Source organism: Chaetodon auriga, chromosome 19, assembly GCF_051107435.1.
Source record: "Chaetodon auriga isolate fChaAug3 chromosome 19, fChaAug3.hap1, whole genome shotgun sequence".
Taxonomy (NCBI): Eukaryota; Metazoa; Chordata; class Actinopteri; order Chaetodontiformes; family Chaetodontidae; genus Chaetodon; species Chaetodon auriga.
Window position 1 is genome coordinate 14836795 of NC_135092.1, and position 24633 is coordinate 14861427.

Below are 24633 nucleotides of genomic sequence, written 5' to 3' on the forward strand. Positions count from 1 at the left end.
CACTGAATTAAGCTTTGTGGCTGGTGGTAATAACTTAACAAACCTGAATCCACACAAGCATTAATGGTTTTCAGTACTGCTTGACACTGCATCAATATTTAACACCATGGCACTTTATGACTACATCCGTGCCATTTCACTTGATCTTATGTCTTAGATGTGTATAAAGCAGTTCCATCAGGCTCCTCCAATGACTTCTTTCAAAGACATTCATGGAGGTAACCCTGAAGAAAAAAGAGCTGTCCTTCTTTCCTCCTCATTGCAGTCCTTGCAATTATCCCACCTTAAAAGAGATTCAAATGTCTTCAAATGTATTTTCTTCTAATTTCAAAACATGACTTGAAATATGCCTTGAACTACGTCTTTAAATGACATTTCCAACTAGTGTAAAGAATTTCAAATTGGCTCAATGTCATGATTTCACAGTTACGTCTTCTGTTTTTGTTCAAACATTTTATTGGCTAATTATGAAGCTTAGCTCTTTGTAAACTACTTTAAGCCATTCTCTATAAATGATCCTGTATAATTCTTACCTGTATTTGACGGATTTTTTTTTCCCTTTAATTATATTTGGAGCTTTTGCGACCTACAGTATATAATAGCGATGTGTCAAACAGTGTGGGAGACATCTATGTTACCCTTTACCTCTTTCCAACGCTGACTTGGCCACCTGTTACTGGACAAAACAGATGTAAAAATGTAATGATATTTATTGTTAGACAAACAGACCCGAGTGTGTCCATGCGTGTGTGTGGACTAACCTGTATCCTGATCGCAAATCTGCTCGCAGGGCTCGGTGGCCCTCTGGCCGCAGTAGTCCTGGACCCACTGTGTGGACGAATTGGTCTGATAGTAGAGGGTCAGCTTGGCTGGGTTTAGCCAATTAGAAACATCCAGGAAGCTGCCCATGCTCACCACAAAACTACTTCCTGAAAAAAAAAGAAAACACAAGATAAAAGTGTTTTGCTCGACGAAGAAGAAGAAGAAGAAGAAGAAGAAGAAGAAGAAGAAGAAGAAGAAAACAATATAAAGGCAGAAAAAAAAGGTTGATTGTTTGGGATCTTTAAAAGCTCCTTTGCTGGCTCTATTGCAAAATCAGCTGGAAAGTGGCTAATTCTTTTGTTCTCACTGTAATTTTAATTCCCCTCCTGACCAGGCTGAATTTAAATGAGAAAATTAAGACCTATAATGTGTGTATTGATGGGATTTCCTTGGTAATTGCAGTAGAGGGGCTAAAAGAGTTCCACGAGTCAATCAGTAAAGGCTATGCTCATTGACGCTGACTTACCTTTCTTTCTTACTGCTCCCAGGCCAATCGTTAAACTCTGATCACTGAACAAGATTATCCCTAATTGATGCCAATGACTTTTACTTCCAAAGGGAGCTGTGAGGAGATTGTGCTTCAACTCTCTGGTGAACAGTAAGATTCTTGCACAGCTATATTGTGTGTACACTGCTGCGCTGTGGAGGGTAAATCTGCAGATTTGTCTGCAGCCTATATGCATCTCTGTGTCAAAGTGAATTTAAAATGCATTTCAAAAAGCAGGCCAGGATCATAAAGTTAACAATTGTGAGATTAAAAAGGATTGGCACATTTATTCTGTTTTATGATATGAAACCCTGCGATGGTGGTCTCCAGGCAGTTTTTTTTTCTAAACATGGGATTAATGCAGATGGAAAAGCTTGCAAAGCCCAGCAATCAAATCTGAGTCACAGGAAAAGTTACAGGGCCAATGCCCTGCAGTAAAATCCACAGCACAGAGAAGAAAGACCCAACAAAGAACACTTTGCACTCACACTGTCCAACACACTGTGTAAAGCTACAATATCCCAAGCCTCATCTATGCTTTTTTTTTTTGTTTTTTTCCACCATAACATTTTAGCTGTTCCAAATTCCTCATAGAATACACTACCATGTGCCTCCTCCTACACACATTAAGTCACCAGCTGCTTCTTTTTATTTGACAGGAGCGTGTTGCACCGGGACAGCCACTCAAAGCCTTAAAAAATACACTCATATGTTAAAGTTCTATTTTCTGACTACCTAGCAAACTTGGTGGGGGCCTCTCATCTCCAGTGTAAAGACCAATAATAGGCCTGCTGTGTCGCTTTGGAGTAAATGTTGCATTGCTTATAGCCATTATTCTCCTGCACCTACAGGATGGACCTAAGAAAAGCTGAACTGCATCTACTTTACATAATGAAGTGATATGAATGGTCTGTATTGTGTAAATGGGTCTGTATAGGTTTATATATGAGCAATGAAAAATCTTGTTTATTGTGCCTGAAATTAAAAACATTAGAAAAAGACTTCCTGGTTGAAGTGGTTTAAGATATTGCACTAGAAAGGACAACACGCAGCCATGAATCGAATCAATTATTTATAATTAAAATGAGGAAATATTGACCAATCCCTTAGCAACAAGGACTGCTGGGGCTGCTCTTGAAAAGGAAATTATCCAGCACAAACCAAAATGCCAAAAAGGCGAAAATTTACACATAATTCTGCAGAGAGGATCCCTAAAAGCATCGCCTAGGTCAGCCTGACCAAAGGTGACCATAACAAGGCCATTTCCTCCTGCACAGCAGTGCAATTTAGTGAACAGAACTGCCAGTAGCCCTCATTTGCTGAGAGAGTGGAGAAATCTAATGGCTTCAGCTCAAACAGCGAGGAGGCAATTGTTAGATTATGGGTTGGTTTCTTAGAGACCTGTGAAGAAACCCCTCCTGAGCAGTAGGAACATGGCTGATTGCTGGCAATTTGGTTGTGCATGTTGTGCATTGAGTGCAGGAGACTGGGGGAAAATTATTTTGTTCGATGAATCACCTTTCAACTGTTTAGGGAACTGAGGTGGAATAGAAAGCATCGCACATCTGAGTCATGGCAACAGTGATAATTAAAGAAACCGTGCAAACCTTAACAGTTGTTTTTCTGTTGTTGCCCCAAAACAAGCAATTTATGACTGACATATTATAATGTGTCTATTTATTTATTTCATTTTTTAAATTTTAATGCTTTTGCTGTTGCTGCTGTTTTTTGTACTCCTCAAATGTGCATTATTGTGTTTTCTCTTAACCTCCCATTGTACGATTAGTAGCTGAGATACACATTTAGACACACAAATGACAGCTTTTCCTCATTCTGTCTTCATAAATTATGCATTTGTCTATTTGCTAAACTTTATTACCACCTTTGGAGTGTAATGTTAATGAAGTTATATATAACCCCCCCTCTCAGTGTCTCTTCATATCTGCTTCATAGACTTGATATTAAAGACATAAAAAAAAATATCCAATGATTCACTTCACACTTTGGAGTGCTAAGATGAGAATATCTTCTAAATTACTAATAAAATAGAAGGTTCATGGCATGCGTTTTAATCTTATTAACCTCCAAAAGACATCTTTAGCTCCACCTGTATTTGCTTTCAAAGGAGTTTGGCGTGATGTTGATTGAACAGTCTGCACCCTCTGTCTCCACTTCTTCCAGCCGCTTACCGATCGACATTAGCTTTGAGTTGTGCTGGTTGTTTAGCCTCTCCTGTCATGTCTCACCTGTCTGCTAGTCACTCCTTCTGAATTTACTGCTCACACTGATACGTCACTTGCCTGCACATCTGCCTCCTATCACTCATTATTTCTCCAGTATATAGAGAGAAGTTTCTAGAGGGCAGCTGACATGTCCTGTGTGACAGATCATATGTGTTGCCTTGTCGCCATACTGCTGCATTGTAGCCCTTTTTCCCTGCCTGCCTGCTTCTGTCCCGACCTAACTCACATTTATAAGTGGCTTGCCAGTTTGGATTTGCTTTGTTTGTTTATCTGTTGGATTTTGTTTGCTTGTTTGCTCTGACTGCCTGCTGCTGACTGTACGCCTGCCAGACCAATGGCTTAAGTCGCCTTTTGTATCACATCTGCTCAGCCTCAGGTGTCTGTTTTTCTTAGGCCAATTCAAGTATACACAAGTTTGCAGAGGAACAACAACACTGAAACCCAAAAGCCCTGTTTGCAGCTTCTTCAGGGTGCGCTGTTCATGTTCAGCCCGCAATAAAAAAAAAAAAAACAGAAACACGCTGTATGAAACAGAATGTAAAGATGGTTTTCCTCTTACAGGAGACACTTATGTGTCTGTAGGGGGGCTACGAAGTGAAGTTTGCCCTGAGGGTATCACTAAAGGAAAGGCCATGGGGTCATCAAAATTTAAGTAGCTCATTCTCTGGTCATCCTGGATGTCAGTGGAAAATCCCATCGAACTCCATCCATTAATTTTTAATATCTTACAAAAAAAGTTGAGAATTGAGCATCGGGTCAGAGGTCAGCTCAAGGCGCGTTCAAACTTTTAAGAAAACTCTTGTGTGTAAGTGGAAATTGTGTCTTGTTAGTAGCAGGAGAGCAAAGGTCAGGAGGTGACCAAAATCAATCAGTTATCATTCTCATTCAGCAATCTCATTTAGCAAGCAGCTGGAGAGATATCTTGCAATGGGTGTTTTAAGGACAAATGGATACTCATGCAAGAACATGTCCTCATTTCATGTTCTTCTCCGAGATCTCTCTTACTTTTTGTGGATATTTGTGGGCAAGTTACATTCACAGAAACATTACCACAGAGTAAAAAGAAGAATTTCACACTCCAGAGCTTCAACTCCATGCTGTTGAAAATCAGCAGGCAATACGTTTAGCGGTGTCAGCAGTTGTATTAGAGCACCTGAAACAATTAGAAAATATTAATAGTACAGCTGTTAACAACGTGCTGTCAGAGCAGTGCCATACTGTGAGACAGTTTGAAGCTAGACGCTAAACAACACCTTACAGAAGCAAAGCAGCCCATGACTAATGGCGACAAGGCGACGTGACAGTTATGGAGATATTACATAGACAATATCGTAGCCTACAGTAAGTGATGTTAAGCTGTCAAGTGTTTTAACGGGGGATGATCCTGGACGGAGACCTGCGTTAAGACCCCACGGCAGCTGAATGCAGAGCGAGAGAATTTTTATGCATCATATTTAAACTCCAAATTTATTCAGATTATGGCATTATAATTCTTAAGTCAAGTTAGTGGTTTTTGCCCTGTGGAAAAAAGGCACCTGTGCATGAATCATAAGACAGGTCTGGTGAATTTCTTACCCAAGAGAAAATTCAAAGTGCGAATGCCACAACTTCTCTTTAATCCCTCACGTGATATCCAATGATACTGCAAAGTGATATCTAATTTAATTGGTTAAACTGGCTGGAGGAAAATGAAACACCGGACAATATAATGCATCCATTCATTGAAAGCTTACATCTTTTTCAGTGTATTGGCTGACATGATATTTTGCACGTAGTACAGTAGAGACAGTTTTGTGTACTGTTCATTCCTATTTTGTGTCCAGGTGCACACAAACCGCGGGTGTGTGGGTGGACTAGAAATGAGGCCCCGGTGGCAAGAGCACCTGATCGACATGTGAATGCAGAGCTTTCAGAGATATGGTAATCATTAGTTAAATTGCCTCAGCTCCTCACTCACTCTTACTTCACCTAACTTCGTCAACATTTTCCATATTGGCATTTCTTACCACAAAGTGAGGTTGATACTGTGGTATGCTGCCAACACACGGACCCAATTTACAGCTATCCCGTAGCCAACAAGGAACTTAAAACAGACTCAGTGGGATGACTTTTGAAGCAGCTCCCTGAGTACCCAAAATCTCAATTTCATCAAAAATACAAAAAAAAAAAAAAAATTTGATTTTGGAGCATAGAGCTTTTTTGAATGCCATACATATACATATACAGTCTGCTACTGTATATGATATGAATAAAACAAACAAAACAACCCTGCAGGCATTGTTGAATAGGCCATATGTGTCATGGCAACTGTGAAAGTGCAAACCATAGAGTAGGTTAGTATCATCCAATGTACTGCATGCAGTCACATGTAATAAAGTCAGCACACTGAAAACTCCCAGTGCAAAGCAAAGAAAAACAATCACGTTTTGAGCACAGCGCTTTTCACCGATCTGATGGCTCAAAGTGTCATGCAGCTGTTTGTGGTGGTAATAAATACATTATTTTTTTCCCATTGGGAGCTTTCAGTATGTGGGCTTTACTGTCCTGATTTTTGCTCATCTTTTCGTTCCTGCACATGATTTACTTTTTGTTGTATGAATGTGCGTCTTTTGCACTTTATCAGTCGTGGAGAGGGGGCACTGACACTGAAAGCATCGCGCTGAAATTGAAAACCACAAATCACGGTTGAGGGGGTGGAGATTTTACTGCAAGCCATTTGTAAACAGAAACAGAGGAAGCATGCAGAGCTGTTCCTGCTTCATTAGGTGTTCCTCCTGACGACAAAAAACTGTACAAATTACATAATATTTTCCACCACTCAGTAACAGCGCGCCTACTCGACAGTCATCACTGCAGAATGCTACTTGAAGGAAAACTGTATCCAATTATGGCTGAGGAAAAAGTAAATACGTGAAAAAAGGTGCACCATTATGGATAGTGGCAATTATGATAACCTGCTCCACAAATCTATATCCTTTTTTTCAGCTAACACCCAAGGCTCAGGTACGCACTGCTACGTGACTGCAGTTAGGCAACATGAGGTGCATCAGTTGAAATGAGTGAAATCCACACTAGATGCAGTATATCCTCCTGCAAATGCTGTGGGTGTATCACAAAATTGATGCGTGCTTTCACAGTCCTCCTCACCAAGTTCCACTTGGACTCAATTAGACAGACATCCCATTCATATAGTACATTCTATTGAATTAATATTCTGCACATTATTGTTGTTATTGTTATTCATATTGGTATAATTCTATTTTATTGTACTTTTAAGCACCACTTTAATGCCCTTACTGTTTTATTTTTACTACTGCCGCAGTGTCAACGAGCCAAAACCAAAGAAATTTACACGCTCTCTTACACTTGTATAACTGAGAAGTAACCATAAAGAAATAAATCTCGAATGAATGTCTTGCACTTACCATCTGCCACAAAATGCTCAGGCACATGGAGGGTAACCTTGACGGTGAGAGGGCAGGAATCCTGCGTAGCATAGACAATGGCAATGACACATGTGCTGATGGTGATCAGCGTCAGGGTGACCTTATTCAGAGGACTGTGTGGGTGGCCTAGAGGTAGAGAAAGAGAAAAAGGTAAAGGTGAACGATTTGACAGAAGCCCTTTAGTTTCGATCAGGGCCTCAAACAGATAACTGCATTTGCACATCCTTTAGAAGGACTGACAAGTTCCTTCTTTCGCACACTGGAACATAATCCACACAGACACATAAGGCAAACCTAAAACTAAATCATCCACTTTAGCACAATGCCTTGTGGAAAGCACATCCTCTAAGCCTCCCTCAATCCGTGAAAATGCATTTAATTGTGCTCCTGATTTACGAATTTAACCCAGTTTCAAATTTGGCCTGAGTAACTAAAAGATGACTTAGAATACCCGAGCTTGTGCAGAGCAGCCCAGAATCATTTGCAGGGGTGATATATGATCTTATTGCCACTGACAGGGTTATAGATTGGTTGTTTTGGTTGCCCTTTGGCTCTGTCAGGGCTCCCATTTCCAAGCCAGGATATAAGGAACGAAATTAGCCGCTTAACCTCTGCCTACGGATATTTATCATGGGAGAGAATTCAGCACATTAAAAGGAGACTTACTGGGATGTGATAGAGATAAGGCAGAAATAGCACTGGTATGACGACACTGTTCAAGCTAGATTTTAACTGTATGGGTCCCGTTGAATCTCTTGAAAATGTACTCTGGGTGCTAGAAAATGTGTGAATGGTTTCTGGGAAGAGAGCTGCCCAGTGTGCATCATGCACTATGCAGGTTTGTTGCAAAAGTCAATAACAACAGTAGGCCTGTTCGTGTTTCCCACTGTAAGCACAGGCACTCTGGTGGCAGCAGCAAATTTTGTGCTTGTGAAGCGATGCGCATTGAACAAGGGAGAAGTGAGTCACTGCTCAAGGTCAAAATCAGGGACACAAAGTTTAGATATCCGCCCGCACTGAATCACATGTCGCGACGAAGGGACAGGAACAACAGCTGTCTGCAGCAACAGTGGCGCAGCAGCTAATCCCTTCGGGGTGTGGGTGGTGTCAGCGGGCTTGTGGAAGGGTCCCTCAATTACTATAAAAGCCTACTGAGTAGACAAAAGCATGCACGCTCACGGTGACAAACACTTACTTTATGGCCACAAACCAAACACCTTGTCCATCCGCTCATACACGCACAGAAACACTAACCACAGACATGTAGACAAATATGTAAGTGAATGTAAAGCGACAGGCAAACTTGTTAACTTAAATTTTCCCTTTTTTTATATATATATATTTCCCTCTGGCCAGACACACAACCTTTTTACACGGGCTGTAACTTTAACACAGATCATGGCCATGCGTTTTATGTCTTACCCAGCTGTAAGCCAATGTGCTTCTCTAATAAAATCTAAGTGAGAGCTGACAGTTTGGACAAGGACAGTGTTCTGTGGGTGAAATTTCTCAACAATACACACGCTTCCATTTGTATGAATGCAGTTCACAACTAAATTAATCCCATGAAGGCAATTTAAGAGTCCTGACTGTGTTCACAAAACTGGGCTTCAAATCTTTACCTCCATTCCATAAAAGGTTGCATTTAAACTGTGCCATGAACTTGAGTAACTACTATTTTTGCAATATCAACAAGACCTTGTAGAGGGGCTCAGTATCAATGCCCAAAAAGGGATCCATCCATCCATTTCTAAAAATATTTCCCAGAGTAAAAACTGCACTATTACAACAGCTATTATTACTAGTGTTTTGCCTTCATTGCTTGATGTCTACCTCTGCACATCTCCTTCACAACATCCCAGTTATTCAACCCAACATTCATCTGTACTGTTAACATTGTTGAACTACACCTGGGAAAAAATGCTGCCTACGTATTTCTGGGTAACAAATAATTTGCGGCCTCTATTATTTTTGTTATAATAATAAAAAAATAATATTGCTAATTATTATTATTATTATTACTTTTCCTCCCTCTCGCTGTCATAATGAACTGCAGGCATGGGAAATAATAGGATTGCTATTCACTCTATCATTAGTGGACACCAAAGGAGACACACACGGACTAATTCTGTGCATCTCATTTTGTTCATTTGGTCACTCGCTCACAAACACCAATGCCAAATCCACACACAGCCTTCACTATCGCATATCACTGAGTGGTAAGGGAGGTTAAAATCATGCTTCCCATCAAAGTAATTTGACTCAGCCTCGCTCATCACGGAGCCTCCATTTACATCAGCTCATATACTGTATCTGCTCGGTGTGTCATTGAGCTGTGCCCTGGAACCGCACTTAAAAACCCACCGGGAATGTGCACGACTCCTTCCTACTTCCAGCTATGCTGAAAATTCCAGAAATGTCCAGCCTCATTTCGCCCAGCTTGAGGTCGCCCTTCCATTATTACGCCTCATATTCAACCAGTGTAAGGTTGGAATTCATTTGTTTTGAAAATGTTTTATTGTATTTTATTCCTTTTTTTTTTTTTACTTTATTGTCTTCTCAGCAGTATACCATAGATAAGAGGGTTCCCGCCTGTGCAAGTTAATGTGTTTAAACTGTAACACATCTATAACAATATACACAGAAATACACCTGCATTCCCTCTCACCCTTGCTGCGCCTTCGTCCTCTGTGCTGCTCTGTGTAAAACTTCATCTGGCTGTCATCTTCAGGCTCTGACCCTGATTCCCCTTGAGGACCAAACACACCTCCAGTTGCTGGCAGTGAGAAGATAAGAGGAAAAAAAGTGGAAAGAAATCCAAGAAGAATCAATCAATCAATAGTTATAGTACTTGAGGATACAATTATACTGAAAAAACAGATGGCAACCGTTAACCAGTAGGTTTCTCAGGTAATCAATACTTAGAAACTCAATTAGACGGAACACACAGCAGAGAAACGTGTGAGATCTGTATGAACAAGTCTGCATGACAGTGACTTAGGTTAGTCATTGCTATATGGTACTACAAAAGTTGACTTCAAATTCTGTTCAAAGTCAAAGTCAAAGTCTGCTCAGTTGCATAAAAATAAAAATAGTTGCTGTGTTTTTGTTTCACCAACGTGCAGAACATTGTCATTAGTTTGCTTTTTTCAATTTTGCTGATGCCTTTAAGTTTTAGGGAAATGCAGTATCTATTTCAGATGACACTGACAATGACAAACTGATATATTTAGGTATCATTATTTTGATATAGATATGGACCAGAAGAAACGCTGCCACACGCACTTCATGCCAACTGCTGTCAGACTGTTCAACTCTAGCACTGTTTAATGTAACAGTGCGTTTATGTACCTACTGTTTGCAATATCTTCACACGGGGCCTATATATATATACATATACCAGATTTTCCACTGGCAATATTATTTTTACACTCCCTTTGTATATAATGTACACTTCTGTACAATGATTTCCTTTATTTTGTATCCCTTGTTGAGTCTATTTGTTCTTTTCTACGTCTCTTTTTTATTCCTGCTATTATTGCTTGATGTCTGAAACACCCTAATTTTCCGTGGCGTGGGATCAATAAAGTTTCTATCTTATCTCTATATTATAGATGTTTACAGTCATTTACTAAATCGAATCAAACCAAAGCGAAATGGTTGATTGCAGGGATTTTAATCCATCGACCATTTCTTGGGTTGTCATTATGGTCTCTGACTGCAACTATTCTTATCTTTCCGAAGTTTTCTACGGTGTTCTGTAGGGGTCAACTGTAGGTCCCTGACAGTACATGTTCCTGTGTGGTATATTATAGATAAACACATGATCAGCACCATACATTAATAATAGAAGCTGGCCTGTTATTTTAGCCTGTGTATTGGACATTTAGTGAAAACTCTGGTTCTTCTATCAAACTTTGACTGTAAACTTAAAATTCTGACAAAGTTAGGGGAGGGGGGACGAAGGGGAATTGTCATAGCCACAGTCGTGCCTTCATCTGTCCCTTATGGTTTCCTGTGTTCACCTATCATACTGTGTCTTGCATGTCCCTCTGTGTACATTCGTGTTTGTCTGTGTGAGAGTGTGTGTGTGTGTGTGTGTGTGTGTGTGTGTGTCCCTGCCTGACCTGGATCATGCCTACCCGCACAAAATCAGCTCAGCAACTCACATCTTATTAACCCCAGCTGTCCTCCCACTCATGGACAGATTGCTGTTTCCACCACCTTTGTAACTGCGCTCAGGCTCCTACTTGTACTTTCTTGTATCTGCAGCTTTGTTCAGGCTGCCAGCCCAGCTATGTTTTTTTGGCACATCCATATTGTATCCAGATTGATTTTAGAATGTCGGAACTGCAAGAAAGCACATGAACTGTATTATTTCCAAATCGAATCGAAGCCACATTTGGAGGTGGTTTGAAATGTGATTCCCCTTGAATTTATACAGATGCGTATGTACAGATGTGGCCCCTCAAACAACGATGACGTCCAAGAGTGATGGAAGTGGATCAGAAGTGCTGAGCAGAATCAATGCTCCGTCACACCTGCCCCCTGTCTGGCGTGATGGAGCAACCCGTTGTCACTCCCTACTCATCACATATGACGCTTGGTCAGGACCCCTTGGCGTCACTTTTTAAGGCAGCGGGTGCTCCTTCAGCACAATGTGCAGGGTAGTCCGATTTGCCTGCTAACCCATTCGTCCTGCTACCTCCACACCTACTAGCCATTCTCCCTTCCCTCTCTTCCCTCTGCCACTACCAGTCATCCCATCTCCTCCCCCCATCTCCACCAGCTGTAACATTTCAATAAGCCTGTTAACTTTCATCTGCCCCCTCATCTGTATTCTGTGCTTGGATCTCATTCTAAAACTCCCCCTGACAGCAGTGACTCTACTTCACCAACTTATTCGTAATGTCCATATGTAGTCCTGAAACAATAAAAAAAAACCAAAAAAAAAAACCACAGTGTGGTTATATTTAACTCCTACTGATGAGTTTTCCACTCCACTCCACTCTTTCATCTCCCTCCTTGCCTGATCTGCTGGCTATTTGTCCACTGTTACCTAGTCTCGGGAGCTTTCTTCCGATCAAATTGGGTCAGATCCCCAAAGTGTGAGCACATGTTCCTGTGTGTGCATCTCTGTGTTTAAGTCAGGCTGATGGCAAGAGCGAGGCTGTGAGAGTTAAGAGGCTTTGTTTGTGCTGCCTTGCCAGCGCGACATCAAAACACACACGCCTGCTAAGTGCACAGGGGGCGCCACCAAGTGATAATAGCCAGAGATTTGCAAAGTGTTCAGCCACTGATGAATAAATAAGTAATCTAAAATAACCTTACATGTGTGGATGGCTTTGAACTGCATTCTAAACCTGATAAGAAATGTCCACTAGAGAGTATTAGTGTAAATATAATTATATTACTGTAAATCACACGACACATTTCATCATCAGCATTGTTTTAAAGGCATTTAGGTCATGCCCTGAAAAAATGCTAATGACAATGTCACTTCATCATGGTTGTGCAAATGTTTTGCTTGAATATTCCTCAGGATCACAGTGCTTACACTTCTAATCTCTCAGAGTGGAACGGGGAAAACGGACAGAAACTAAATCAATCTTTTTCTCTTGGCTGAAGGAGCATCTCAGACGCTTCAACCTCTGACAGAAAACTAAAACAAAAATGCACAATAGGGTCGGCACGTCAAAGAAAAAGTGATGCTCATGATGAGGACAGTTGATAATGGCTCAAACATCGACTCCTCTGTAAGAGTCAAAAGCTTAACCCCCACAGGGATGATTACAGGTCCTGGTGACACTTCTAAGTGCTGTAATTGTATCTTTCATGGCACATTATTATAAAAATACACTGCAACTGAGAGGAAGTAAATTGTTTGGACTCCCTTCAGCCGCATATGGTGATGGATTTCTTTTTGCAAAGTCAGATCAGGGCCTGTGTCTATCAAATATCTGCTAAAAGTAAAATTAAAAAAAAAAAAAAAAAAAAGTAAAAATCCTTGATTTCTACTCACAAACTTTACAATTCAAAAATAGCTAAAATATTTTTTTTGTTTTAAATTTAAGAGAGCTCCAGGGATGACAGGAAACCTTGTGAGACACGTTTTACAGCCAGTGCACAATAAATCATTGGTCCTGATAAATAATGCGTTAGCTGAGGTAATATGTACTCTATGATTAAGAGTAAGATTGATTTAGCTTACTATTTGCATTTAATTTGAACATTTGATGGGATTTTATGCTTCTTTACTGCATCTATGCATCTACGCAAACAATGCAAACAAAGCTTACATTGATTTTTGTTTGCAATCACTCATCCACACATCTTCATTGTTTGCAGCTGACAATGTAATGGCCTATTCAATTCTCACATAATGTTTTCTTTAACTTAACTATTATTCCAGCAGCAATGTCTCATTCCTCCTTCAGCTTGGTTTTCTGTTTGTATTTAAGACCATTTCCAATCATTTCATCGCTGATTATATATTTATTTAGTCATCATAAATAGACTGTTGTTTCAAATTAAACATGGCTTCTTCCTAAAAATGGATGTATGGATGGATGGATTAATGAAGGGATGGATGGGTGGATGGATGGGTGGATGGATGGCACATTCACAGCTTGAAATGACTGATTCAGGGAGATAGCATTGTGTGAAACCTTGAAGGAGACCTCATCATCTAATACGTTACTATGATCTCAGAATAAAATCAGTGCAAAACCTAAGACAGCAACACCAAATGACAGATGAAGACATGCTTTAAAAGAAAAACTAAAGTTATAAAAACTAATATAGAAGGCAAGCATTGTTGTTCTTGCTGCTGTGGTTTGGAGCAATGGATGAGATGGGAGAAAAATGATTTCTTACAGAGGCGAGACTTATTAGTTACAATATTGCACACGGGAGAATATGAAGACGTAGCTGTATTTCAGGGGTCAAAAGTAAATGAACACCACCAACCTTTAGAGGTGGTTCTAAGCTGGTACACTCACACAGAGGTAAATAGATGAATAACAAAAAAAAAAAAAAAGTACAGGAAGGCATGAGAGTCCTGAGGGGATACACGAACAACGCTCCCTTAGCCTGTTCGTATTCATGAAATCTGTTCCTTACCTCTAAATCACACCTTCCCTTTTAAAAGTAGTGTTGCTTATCTCAACCACGACCACAGAGCAACATATTTTCTCCCCTTGTTCACTGGACACAGCCATAATTCCTGGGCAAAGGTAGAGTGACGCTGGTACAATTTCCCTCTTTTACTCACTTCATAAACACTATGTCATAACTCATGAAAATTTGCCTGCTCCATAAAGATTTTAGATATGATTAAAAGTTCTATTAAACCTGTGTAAAAAGCGGCAGGCAGAAAGTTGTAGTCGTTCTTTTGGTCTGGTGCACTTAAACAGGTTGAGAGTCGAGTTGGATTTGGAGTGCGAGAGGCTGGCGGAGCTTGGAGAGTGAAGCCAAGGCAATGTGGTGTAAAATTGGTTCTGAATTTATGCATCGTGTTAGAACATGCCCAGAGAGGTGGCGGATGGAGACAAAGACAGACTGAGGAAGGGAAACAGGAACAGTGGCAGCGCGATGACAGCTTTGCAGATCAGCCTAAAAATGATGCTTGTTCACACTGTTGAAAATAGGTGTTAATTTAAACATCTCACAAAGAACAGGCTTCATTTATTGAAACACAGTAGCATTGTTTTGTCTCTAAGCTCTCGCGGAGGAGCTGTTTCTGAAAACCAGCGTGGAAAAATCGATCTCAACACAAAATGAAAAAACATATTTCACTGCTACATTCATTGAATTCTTCAACCTTCCGTCCACTGTCGTAAGTGTATTTTCATTTTACAGTTTTAATCTGACGTCCTTTATTGCAATGCGTGTATTTTCTGCAGCTCAGTCATTACCTCACCGTTACATGCATCACTCAAAAGGTCAAACACTTCTCTCAGGGTCTGGAATCGGGAAGAGATGTTTCTGTTTGCAGTCCAGGTACAGAGAGCACTTCGGGCCTTATCTAAAAATTCCAGCTATGTACATCTCAGCTTTGAATGCAGCCTGAAAATAAACACTCAGAAGAACCATCAAGGCACTTCATGCGGTCTTCACGTTTGATTTGGACCTGGAATGACTTTGAGAGAGGGGATAAGTGCTTTTTGATTAGAAAAAAAGAAGTCTCACACTGTGAAAGTAATTAAAACGTCTCTTTCTGTAGATCAATACCTGAGTGATCTTAAAGAACCAGGCTGGAAAAAAAGAATCTGTTTCTATATTATTAATTCTAAAACTTTTAGTCATAATGCAAGTTAAGGTGATGTGTTTAACTGTGGTGAATGACATGGCACAGCAGAGGCTGAGGGCACATATACTCTCATAAGACACTGAAAATCTTTGTAGAGCACTCTTCATAGTATTAAATTGCATGAAAAAGTGCTTTAAAACATAAAATAAAGACAGCAGGCTTAGAAGATAAAAGGCCTCACAATGAGAATCTTAAAACACCAGATCTATATATAAAACAGCAAAAAAAAAAAAAAAGGTGTGGAGTTTAAATTGTTTTTGTAAGCTTAAGCTTCACAGTTTTAGTGTCTTATTAACCTGATCACCCTGAGGAACAGCGGATCCGAAAAGGGCCCCACTTGAACATCTGAGGCTGCACTCGAGTTTATAGGGGACTGACATGTCTGGGAAATAACTGCGTGCGTTTAAGGCTGTGAAAGTTCTCAATAAAAATCTGTCATAAACCTAAACCTCTTGAGGGAGAGGCGAGCATGTACTGTATTATCATCCCTGTAGTCTTGCTGCGATTAAACAAATGCGTGGAAAAAACACAAATGACTTACTTTTGGCTGTTTTAATAAACTTTATAACCTTAAAAAGCCCCTTGATGAAACGGAGACTGGCCAAAATGCCCTCACTTTGCAAAAACATCCTCTGCTCTGAAGGTCTACAGCACAAAAAGGTTGCCACCAAAATAGAAGCACGCTACTGCAATACACAGACCGTAGATGTACGCAGGTCATGTACTATTACGCTCTCCACCAGAGTTACACACATGAAAGCACAGCACAAATTAGCCTGCCATTAAATTTGCACTTGCAACCTGCGTCAGATTAGCATCTGATTTACGAAGGCATGAGCTAATTACACAATCAGAGATTCAGGCTGCCTTCTAGCTGCTTTCCAGGAGCGATCATATTGTAGTGATGCTGAAATAGAATTACTCATTAATGAAGCAACATTTTCAAAAACACTCACTAGTTTCAAAGCATAGAAATAATCTTAATCTATAAAAGGTTTGCAAAGTCACTGCAGTAAATGCATGGACTTTTTAACTAATGGAAAAGAGATGGAATGACAAAAAGGATGCGAAAAGAAACAGCCACCAACATGTGAATGTGAATTATCAAAGGAGAGCAATTGCCATGGTGCATTAGCAGCTCAGCGAACATCAAAATCAATTTCAAGTTTAATAACTTTGCAGTCACAGCTCTCTGTGCCCTCTTGTGTTGGTGCTGCTCCCGTGCACATTTTTTTGTGATGCGCTCACCTTTTGTCTGCCGCTGATTTGAACAGAGAGCTGGCAATTTACACTTTCTTAACACCATTAAAACATACCTTTCATAGGCCTTCGCACAACTGCACTTTCTCAGCGGTTGCAGAGATTGTCAACCACTCTTCCAGTATATATTTCTAACATTTGCATGATCCTCCCTCAACTACATATGCATAAAGGATAGAGTAACGTTTCACTGATCACACAAAAGCTGTGTTGACAGACACTGCCCGTGTGAAATCCAGATGACAGGTGAATTGTGCTCCCAGGCAAAGGCACAGGTTTGATAAATAACGCACACAAGAATACGTCTGAAACAAGGTGCAGAAGTCTTTGGCCCTGGGTCTTTTCTATTTCACTGCTTTTCTTCCCTCCTCACTATGTTTCTTCCGCTTTCAGTCCATTTTCTTTTGTCTCGATCTTGCTTTTTTTTTTTCTTCCTCCCTCCAAAACCATGTCCCATAAAAACAACAACTCCCAGAACAGTAAGGCTAAACTGCAGCTACTACAAATTTCAATTACTGGGCACACCCATCTCACTTTTACAGTCCCCTTCACAGTCCTGAAGTCCTCTAGGTCTTGTTCACATTCTCATCTGTCAATCTACTGTCCCTCCATATGTTTTGTTACAAAACAGTGCATCCAACACCTCACCAATTTTACTCCCAGGAAGAAATCCAGACTTAAAATGTGTTATAATTACTTCTAAATTACATTCAGTCAACACTTTGGAATGGTGCAATAATACATTATTCATACAGTCTCCTCCCAGCCACCTGTATTGACTTCCTCATTTTGATAAGGAAATGGCACCTGCTGTCATCATTAACATTCTCCCAACAACAGCATGCTTTTCTGTGCAAAAATGCATACGCTACCAGCCTATAAAGTCCCACCTCGCCTCATAGTTTTGTGCAGGATTCAAATTACAAACGCAGACAAAACAGAAGGCACATCAGTTAGTCACAGAAAGGATTAGATATGGTTTTTATTGTGTCATAATGTGGAGAAATGAGCATTTGACATTTAAATCCAAATGCAAAAAAAGGAGAAAATTAAGAGGAAATGCAAAATAAAGAAATATTAAATACTATACATCATTCTAAAGCATAACCTTTTACTATTTTAATTACTAATTTAATTGCAGATGTTCTTTTAGAAGACAATCAATGAATAAGCAAATCAGGAATTTGATGATGTATGTTTCTTTAATAATAATAATAAGTCCACCAAAGAATGCTTCCTAAGGAAAGGAAATTATTTAGTTTTAATTATCACTTGACATTATTCCCAAAATCCATTTATCTTCTAGTATGCTCATATTTTCACTCACTGACCCTCCAACAGATAAGCGAGTTTAGCTAATGGATGGATGATTATTAATATGTTAATTCATGAGTTGATTAATGGAGAAATGCCTCCGCAGAGGAAGCAGATAGTAAATGTAAGAGCGAGCGCATGAATAAAAATAAGACAAGAACAGAGAAAAGGGAAAGAAGACAACAGCTACAAACAAATGCTTTGCAGGCAAAAGGAGAATGAGATGTCACAATTACATACTGAAGCAAGGATGATGCGATTTGCTGTTAAAAATGGCTTAAAGGAGAAAGAAAGAGAGACAGTGTGACTAGTGGCTGTTGACTGCTATACAGGGAAGAACACACTCATACAGCAGAGAGAGAGAGAGAGAAGTAGACTTCTTTTCCAATCCTTCCTGTAATGAGAATGATTAATGGTTATGGGGAAGCAGGGAGGTGAGGTGATGAGTTCAATCTGAATAGTAAAAGCTAATCATCTTCTGCATAGGAGGAGGGCACATCACACTCTGGTAGCACTATGATATACTGTATTTTACACCAGCACAGAAAACAGCTCACACCAGCAAACCTAATGGGCCCTATCTACTCTTAAAAATTATGAAGTAAGATTGAGAGAGCGAGAATGCATTAAACTCCAATACTCTTCACATTACCATGAATTTCATACCACACTGTGACTATAAATACTTGTATCTTGATTTATTCTCTTCAAGTTTGAAGACACTACCCTGATTTCTACGGTATCTAGGCTAGAGAGCCTATTGGTGTTGCAAAAGAAGTGGCTTCCAGGACTGACAGGACAGTAATCCTTACATTTGGTGAAACTCGGCAACAACTAATATCAAAGACCAGCCAAGAAGTTATGAGTGGATGTAATGGATCTATCATCAAGGCAATAAAGAGTTGAAAGGGCTTTTTTTAGGGACTATAGATTAGGGACACGGGAAAAGTTGATTCTATGCAGACGACTTGGTGTTGTGAAGATAGGTTGTAAGTCAGAAAAGACGCAGATCGCAACCTTCACTGAAAAATACAAAACACATTATAGGAATTTTCCTTGTTCTTACTTCATGGCATCATAGAATTTCCCCCTCATGGCAGAGCTGAAATATTTATTCAATGAATACATTAGCTGATTCACAGAAAAGATTTCAGTAGCAATTATTATAATAGATTAATTATCAAGACTTTATTAATTAATCAAAACTGTAGAGATTGCCCTGTTCCAGCCTTGCAAATGCAAATATTTTCTGGTTTTCTTGGTTAGTTTCTATCGTGTGGTTTTGGACTGATGGTTGGACAAATTAAAATAATCTAAATATGTCTCCTTGTTCACCTTTGAGAAATTGCATTTTTTGACATTATTATTATAGAATAGACAGTTCATCAATTTGCTGAAAAATCATCAATAAATTATTCTTTCATTTTAAAAATCATCAGTGACAGCCCTACATTATGCTGTAGTGAACGTGCTAAAACACAGGTTAGGAGATTGGAGTCTGTGCAATATAACACAGATGTCAAAGCATATTTGAAACATATTATTACATATCATAGTGGCTCATCTAAATGGAACAAGGCATCTGGGTCTTTGGTTTTCAATGACACTTAAAAAAATCTCATCAGCATCTCATCTTGGGGCATACGGATGGATGTACTAGATCAGTTATTTAACTCTGTCCACAACTGACTGGTGACTTCAAGCTCTTGACTGGCTGAATTCACCTGAACCAGCTAACCAGCTGTGGGTACAGCAGATGGAAAACATGCAGGGCTGTGAACTAGTATGAAAAAAAAAAGTACCAAATTTACTGGTCAAGCTGCAGAATTTGAATCAATGCCATCCACTGCACACACATATCATATAGTCATTATATTCAGGGTGAAGTGATATACAGGCAAATACGAAGACAAACAAACAAACATACAGAAACTATATACACTGCAGGTGAATTATGTGCTGGGAGCCTTTGTAGCTGGTAACTCTACAGGAGTGATGGAGTGCATGACAGTACAAAGAAGGCTGAAATTAATAGTGTATGGATTGTACAATAAATTGTACATAGAAGTTAGCTACAGAACAGAACCCATTGAGCTGAGCTGCCAGGACACACAGTGCTCCTCAAAAACACTTGCTGGGTGTTGCTGGGCAGATGTTCTTCAACACAGCTGGACATCCCTATGACTCATTATGTATAATGAGAGCAAATCAGGTGTATGTGTTGCATTTTACAGAGCCTTTATGAGCCTTTATGAATTTAGCCCAATGGACAGCATTCATTCCTACCTGCCAAACAATATGACAGGACAGACCTTTGAGAGGTAACAGTGAATAATCTCTGTCTTTGTGTGAATAAACAATCATATGGGAGCAAATGCTGATGTCTGATCTTGAATCTGCCAGAATGTACTGTATGTTGAGAGGTGGCATGTGCATCCGGATGCTATTGTGCTCATAAATACTGTATATACATGACTCTGTATTCTCATTTGCTATATGCATACGTGTGCATGTGACTGATGGCTCTCGCGACTTCAATGTGACCTCAGCGATTTTTACGACTCTCTGAGTATGACGAACTGCCTTGACTTATGGCTGCTAGACTTGCAGCTAAATGTCAGCTCATGTCAGTATACTGTACAGTGTATATGCTTTTGTATGTGCATACTCATGCTGTATGTGTGGCTGAGTACATGTGTCTGTGACAATGTGTTTGTGAGTAAATTAAGCTGACAGCAACACCAGTCCCCGCATGGCTCAGCAACTAGTAATCACATTAAGGCACAGCTGCATTCAGCAGTCAGGCTTTCTGACACCAGCAGGCTAAATATTTCCAACTCAAACTCAATGCAAACTGACATCTACATTCATACAAAAGTGAGGGTATGTAAATTTGCCATTTATAATGCACAAGACAGCATCTGAGAGGCAGCAGGAGCAAATTTGAGAATTCAAATTCATTGAGTTGCATTTGCGGGAAAAATATATCAAAAGTACATGTGGGCAGATGTGATTACAAGTTTGCAACTTGACTGTGTCCACTGACAACTTAGATGCCGATTACTAAGAACAACTGGATACATTCCACACCTGTATGTTTGATGAATGTTAGAATGATATAAGAAATTAGGGCTCTATTCTGGTCAAACTGGGAGCAACACACAAGCACGACCTGGAGGCATGAGGTGCTCCATCTAGCCAGGCTGCACCAAGCAAAGGGATTCAACACTGTAAACAAGGAAGTCAGACAAATCCGGGATGCACAACCTGCTTTCTGTCCATCCCAGTCTGTCTATTTTTTAAGCAGAAACTGCATATTGGTACAGGATGCCCACATGTCATGGCGGTCTTGCTCTCCTTGTCTCTAATTGTCTCTTACTCATCTCTCAGTCTCCCATTTCTCTGTTAGCCTATCCAAAATAATCCTAATCAATGCTGTTTTACTCTGCCATTGCACATTGTATTTTTAAAAGCCCTGCACACACACACAATCCTGTTATACATACACAAACAACCTCGGCACACTGAAAAGTTATTACGGAGGGCATCACAATATAAGCCCTGCCGACACATTTTACAACCTAAATTTATGAGTTGCTACCTGCTATATGGAAGAGAAAAGACTTGAAAAGGTGGGAGGCTTAATAAGGCACTACTTGGCTCTTGTACTCAAGTGGGCTCAGTGTTTGTGCACTCCCCTCAATATTTTTTTATTGTGTCTCTCCTGCATCGAGAGCAGGTCCGCCAATTTGGAGCTAATAAGCAAATGGTAAAGTGTGTGGAGACCACTCGGGGATTTTAGATATGTGATTGCTGAGAAGGTGTGACAGGCTGTTAAGGGTAATTTCAGATGCAGTGGCCCTTGGCACCCGGCTGTATGTTGTTTTCTCACCTTTCATCAGCCAGCTTGTGCAGTGGTAAAGCCACGGAGGGTGGCATGGGATGGCAGCTGTCACCCAAAACAGTGTTGCCACTGCAGCCATTCAAAATGGAGAATGAAAAAAAGGATGGGCTTGTATTCACCATTTCTCCCTTTTTTGTATTTTGATTAATCAGTGACATTTGGATCTTTTTTCATTTCTGACACTGCTGGTTAACCTGTTTGTCTTTTCATCTGTTTAAGTTTGAGTCTAACAGCCTTTCAGCCACTGCGGAGCGATCCAGGACCCAGCAGGGCCGTGAAGACAACACAGTCTGGTGGTCACAGCCAGCTAAGCTTACTCTGCAACAGAACAATGATGAAAGGGAGCAAACTGGAAGGTCATATTCATAACTCGAGGTGAGACTTGATTTTATAGTTTGTAGAGTATATACATTATAACTCCAAAACATCTTGTCTTCAGGCTCCTCACTTACTTGAACTCCATATTTTAGACCATGGATAAGATAGTGGATCTTGCTTTAGGACAGTCTGGAACTGTCTGCCTCACAGGCAGTTAAAAGGTCAGAGTAATGCAGCTCCAGCAACGGATAATTCATGCTGTGGCCTGATACAACAAGATCTTAGAAGCAATCCAAAAAGAAAAGGCAGCCACTGCAGGAAAGCTGAAACTAGGGTGGTATTGTCAATATATCCAGCAGCAGAAAAGATCCCTTCGGCGACATTGTGGATATCTTCTGAGTGATATACAGCCAAAGGTCATTCCTATAACAATGGTGATTTTAATAATCCAAAAGGGGGAAATAATGTGCGAAAGGCCTCCAAGTGGGTTGAGTTCAGTGGCTGCAGTTTTTAGAATTTCTTCTAAGATGCAAAAATGTGAAAGGTTAAACTGGAATTATGAACAATTATAGCTTCTCAGCTAAAACCAACATGTAAAACCGTCCTTAATGTTAGAGCCTGAGCTGCAACTCACATCCCTACTAAAGGAGATCTAAAAGCCTAAGCTGCAAATAAGAATTACTCCATTGAGAAAGTGCGTGCGATGTGTGTTTTTTATTCCACTAGTGTCACTCAAATGAGAGCAGCATTATCGAGCCGCACACGAAATTTGCATATTGATGGAAATAACTTTCACAGGCATCTATCCATCAGTCAACTTAGCATTGTTTTGAAGTTAAGGTCATTTTTGTTACTACATTGTATGCATTTGATGTGTCATTTGTTTTCCGGTTGAGCGCCTAAATTCTACATAAACTTTATTCTAGTAAAACATTATAAGAACGAAAGCCTCATACCTTTTTCTTCTCTCAACAATACAACACCAGTACATATAATAAAGAAGAAACACACACCACGAAATCATCGGCCTCTTGAATGTCAATGCTACCGCTGTAGGCAACTTCAAAGAATCTCCCCAGACTCTTTGAGTCAAAGTATCAGAGAGGGTAGTAAGAACTAAGTAATGGTATCATCAGATTATACTCAAAGGTGGGCTGTGAAGAACAATTCTGAATTTGCTACTGGCAAATTTACAATGCTTAAAAATGTGGCTGTTTTTACTTTTTTAAAAAAGTCTTGAACATGACCTGTATCTGATATATGAGGGGCGTTCACACATGCAGTCGAAACAGGATCACTCTGACTGTGTAGCCAGCAATGAAATGATGGACAGACTGTGCAGAAAACAACCCCGTCTCTTACAAATTATGTTTACATATTACTGAATTGTTGTCCTAATTACATTGTGCTGACCAAGGTAATCATTTCTGAATTATATTCACAGGCAATGTTTGTTTTTTTTGAATGGTTGAAGGGCTAAATTTGTACATATCGCACCTGAGTCACAAAGAGGCGGCTGGGGTGGAAGCACTTTGTTCAACATGAGGGAAACATTGTGATTTTAATTAAATATTGATAATCACATTGTGTTTCCTGAATCAATGTACTGACTTTTTCTGTATTAAACCAAGACCATTATCTAAGGGCCAAGGGCTTTCTCCAACCTTAACCAAGTGCTATGAGTGCCTAAACACAACCATAAAAAGATCAATAATGCAGTAGTCACTATGAGAAGCTACTGCAGTTAAAGATTGGACATTACGGTGGAAAATAAATGAAATATGTTGTTGATGAACATTTAAATGATACATTCACTATTAAGTTTTTGCAGTTTACCTGATTTCTTAATTAACAACATTTCCTTGTGTCAACAGAAAATGTAACCTGGGTGGCATTACTTTTCAAAATGTCTTTACAGTTGCAAATTAGTTCTATATAAACATTTCTATGAGGCAGGGTTGGCAGAAAAAGAGCAGAGGACAGTAGTGTGTGTACAGAAAAATAAAATATGTGTGGAACTTAACCTGCCTCAGCTCAAGGCCAGGCCAACATCATCAAAATATCCTTTAAAAATGGAGAACCAAAGGATCAGCGGCTGCTCCTGGAGCTCGTCTCAGCCAGACAGCAGAGGGATGGCTGGCTGTGACAGAGGATAACCTCCTGCATAGCTGTTTACTCTGCGTCCCTTCCATGTGTCAACACAAGCAGCATGCTCAACCTCTGCCACACGTCTCTGAATAAACTAATAAATATTGCTCCTCGCCATTAACTGAGCAAAATTACTGCACTCTCCACTGAACTTCAACCAGCATTAAGACGTCTTAGAGGACTAGTGTGTAAGATTTAGGGGCATCTGTTGGCAGAATACAGTAGAAATGTAATGTAATATTCATAAGCATGTTTTCACTGGTGTATAATCACCTGAAATTAAGAATCGTTGTGTTTTTGGTTCCTTAGAATGAGCTCTTTATGTCTACGGACAGAGCGGATCCTCCTCCATGGACATGTTGCTACAGTATTCCAGATTG

General features: G+C 39.9%; 1 protein-coding gene across 1 annotated transcript in view; it reads right to left on the reverse strand.

The window, feature by feature from the left end:
* The window catches only part of astn2 (astrotactin 2), a 259439-nt gene that overhangs the window by 130345 nt on the left and 104461 nt on the right, over window positions 1-24633 (reverse strand). Inside the window, exons 5-7 of the mRNA XM_076757943.1 lie at window positions 9667-9774; window positions 6978-7124; window positions 762-929 (exon numbers count right to left, since the gene is read on the reverse strand). Of these exons, the coding sequence (XP_076614058.1) occupies window positions 762-929; window positions 6978-7124; window positions 9667-9774 (423 nt within the window). The remainder of the gene's footprint in view (window positions 1-761; window positions 930-6977; window positions 7125-9666; window positions 9775-24633) is intronic.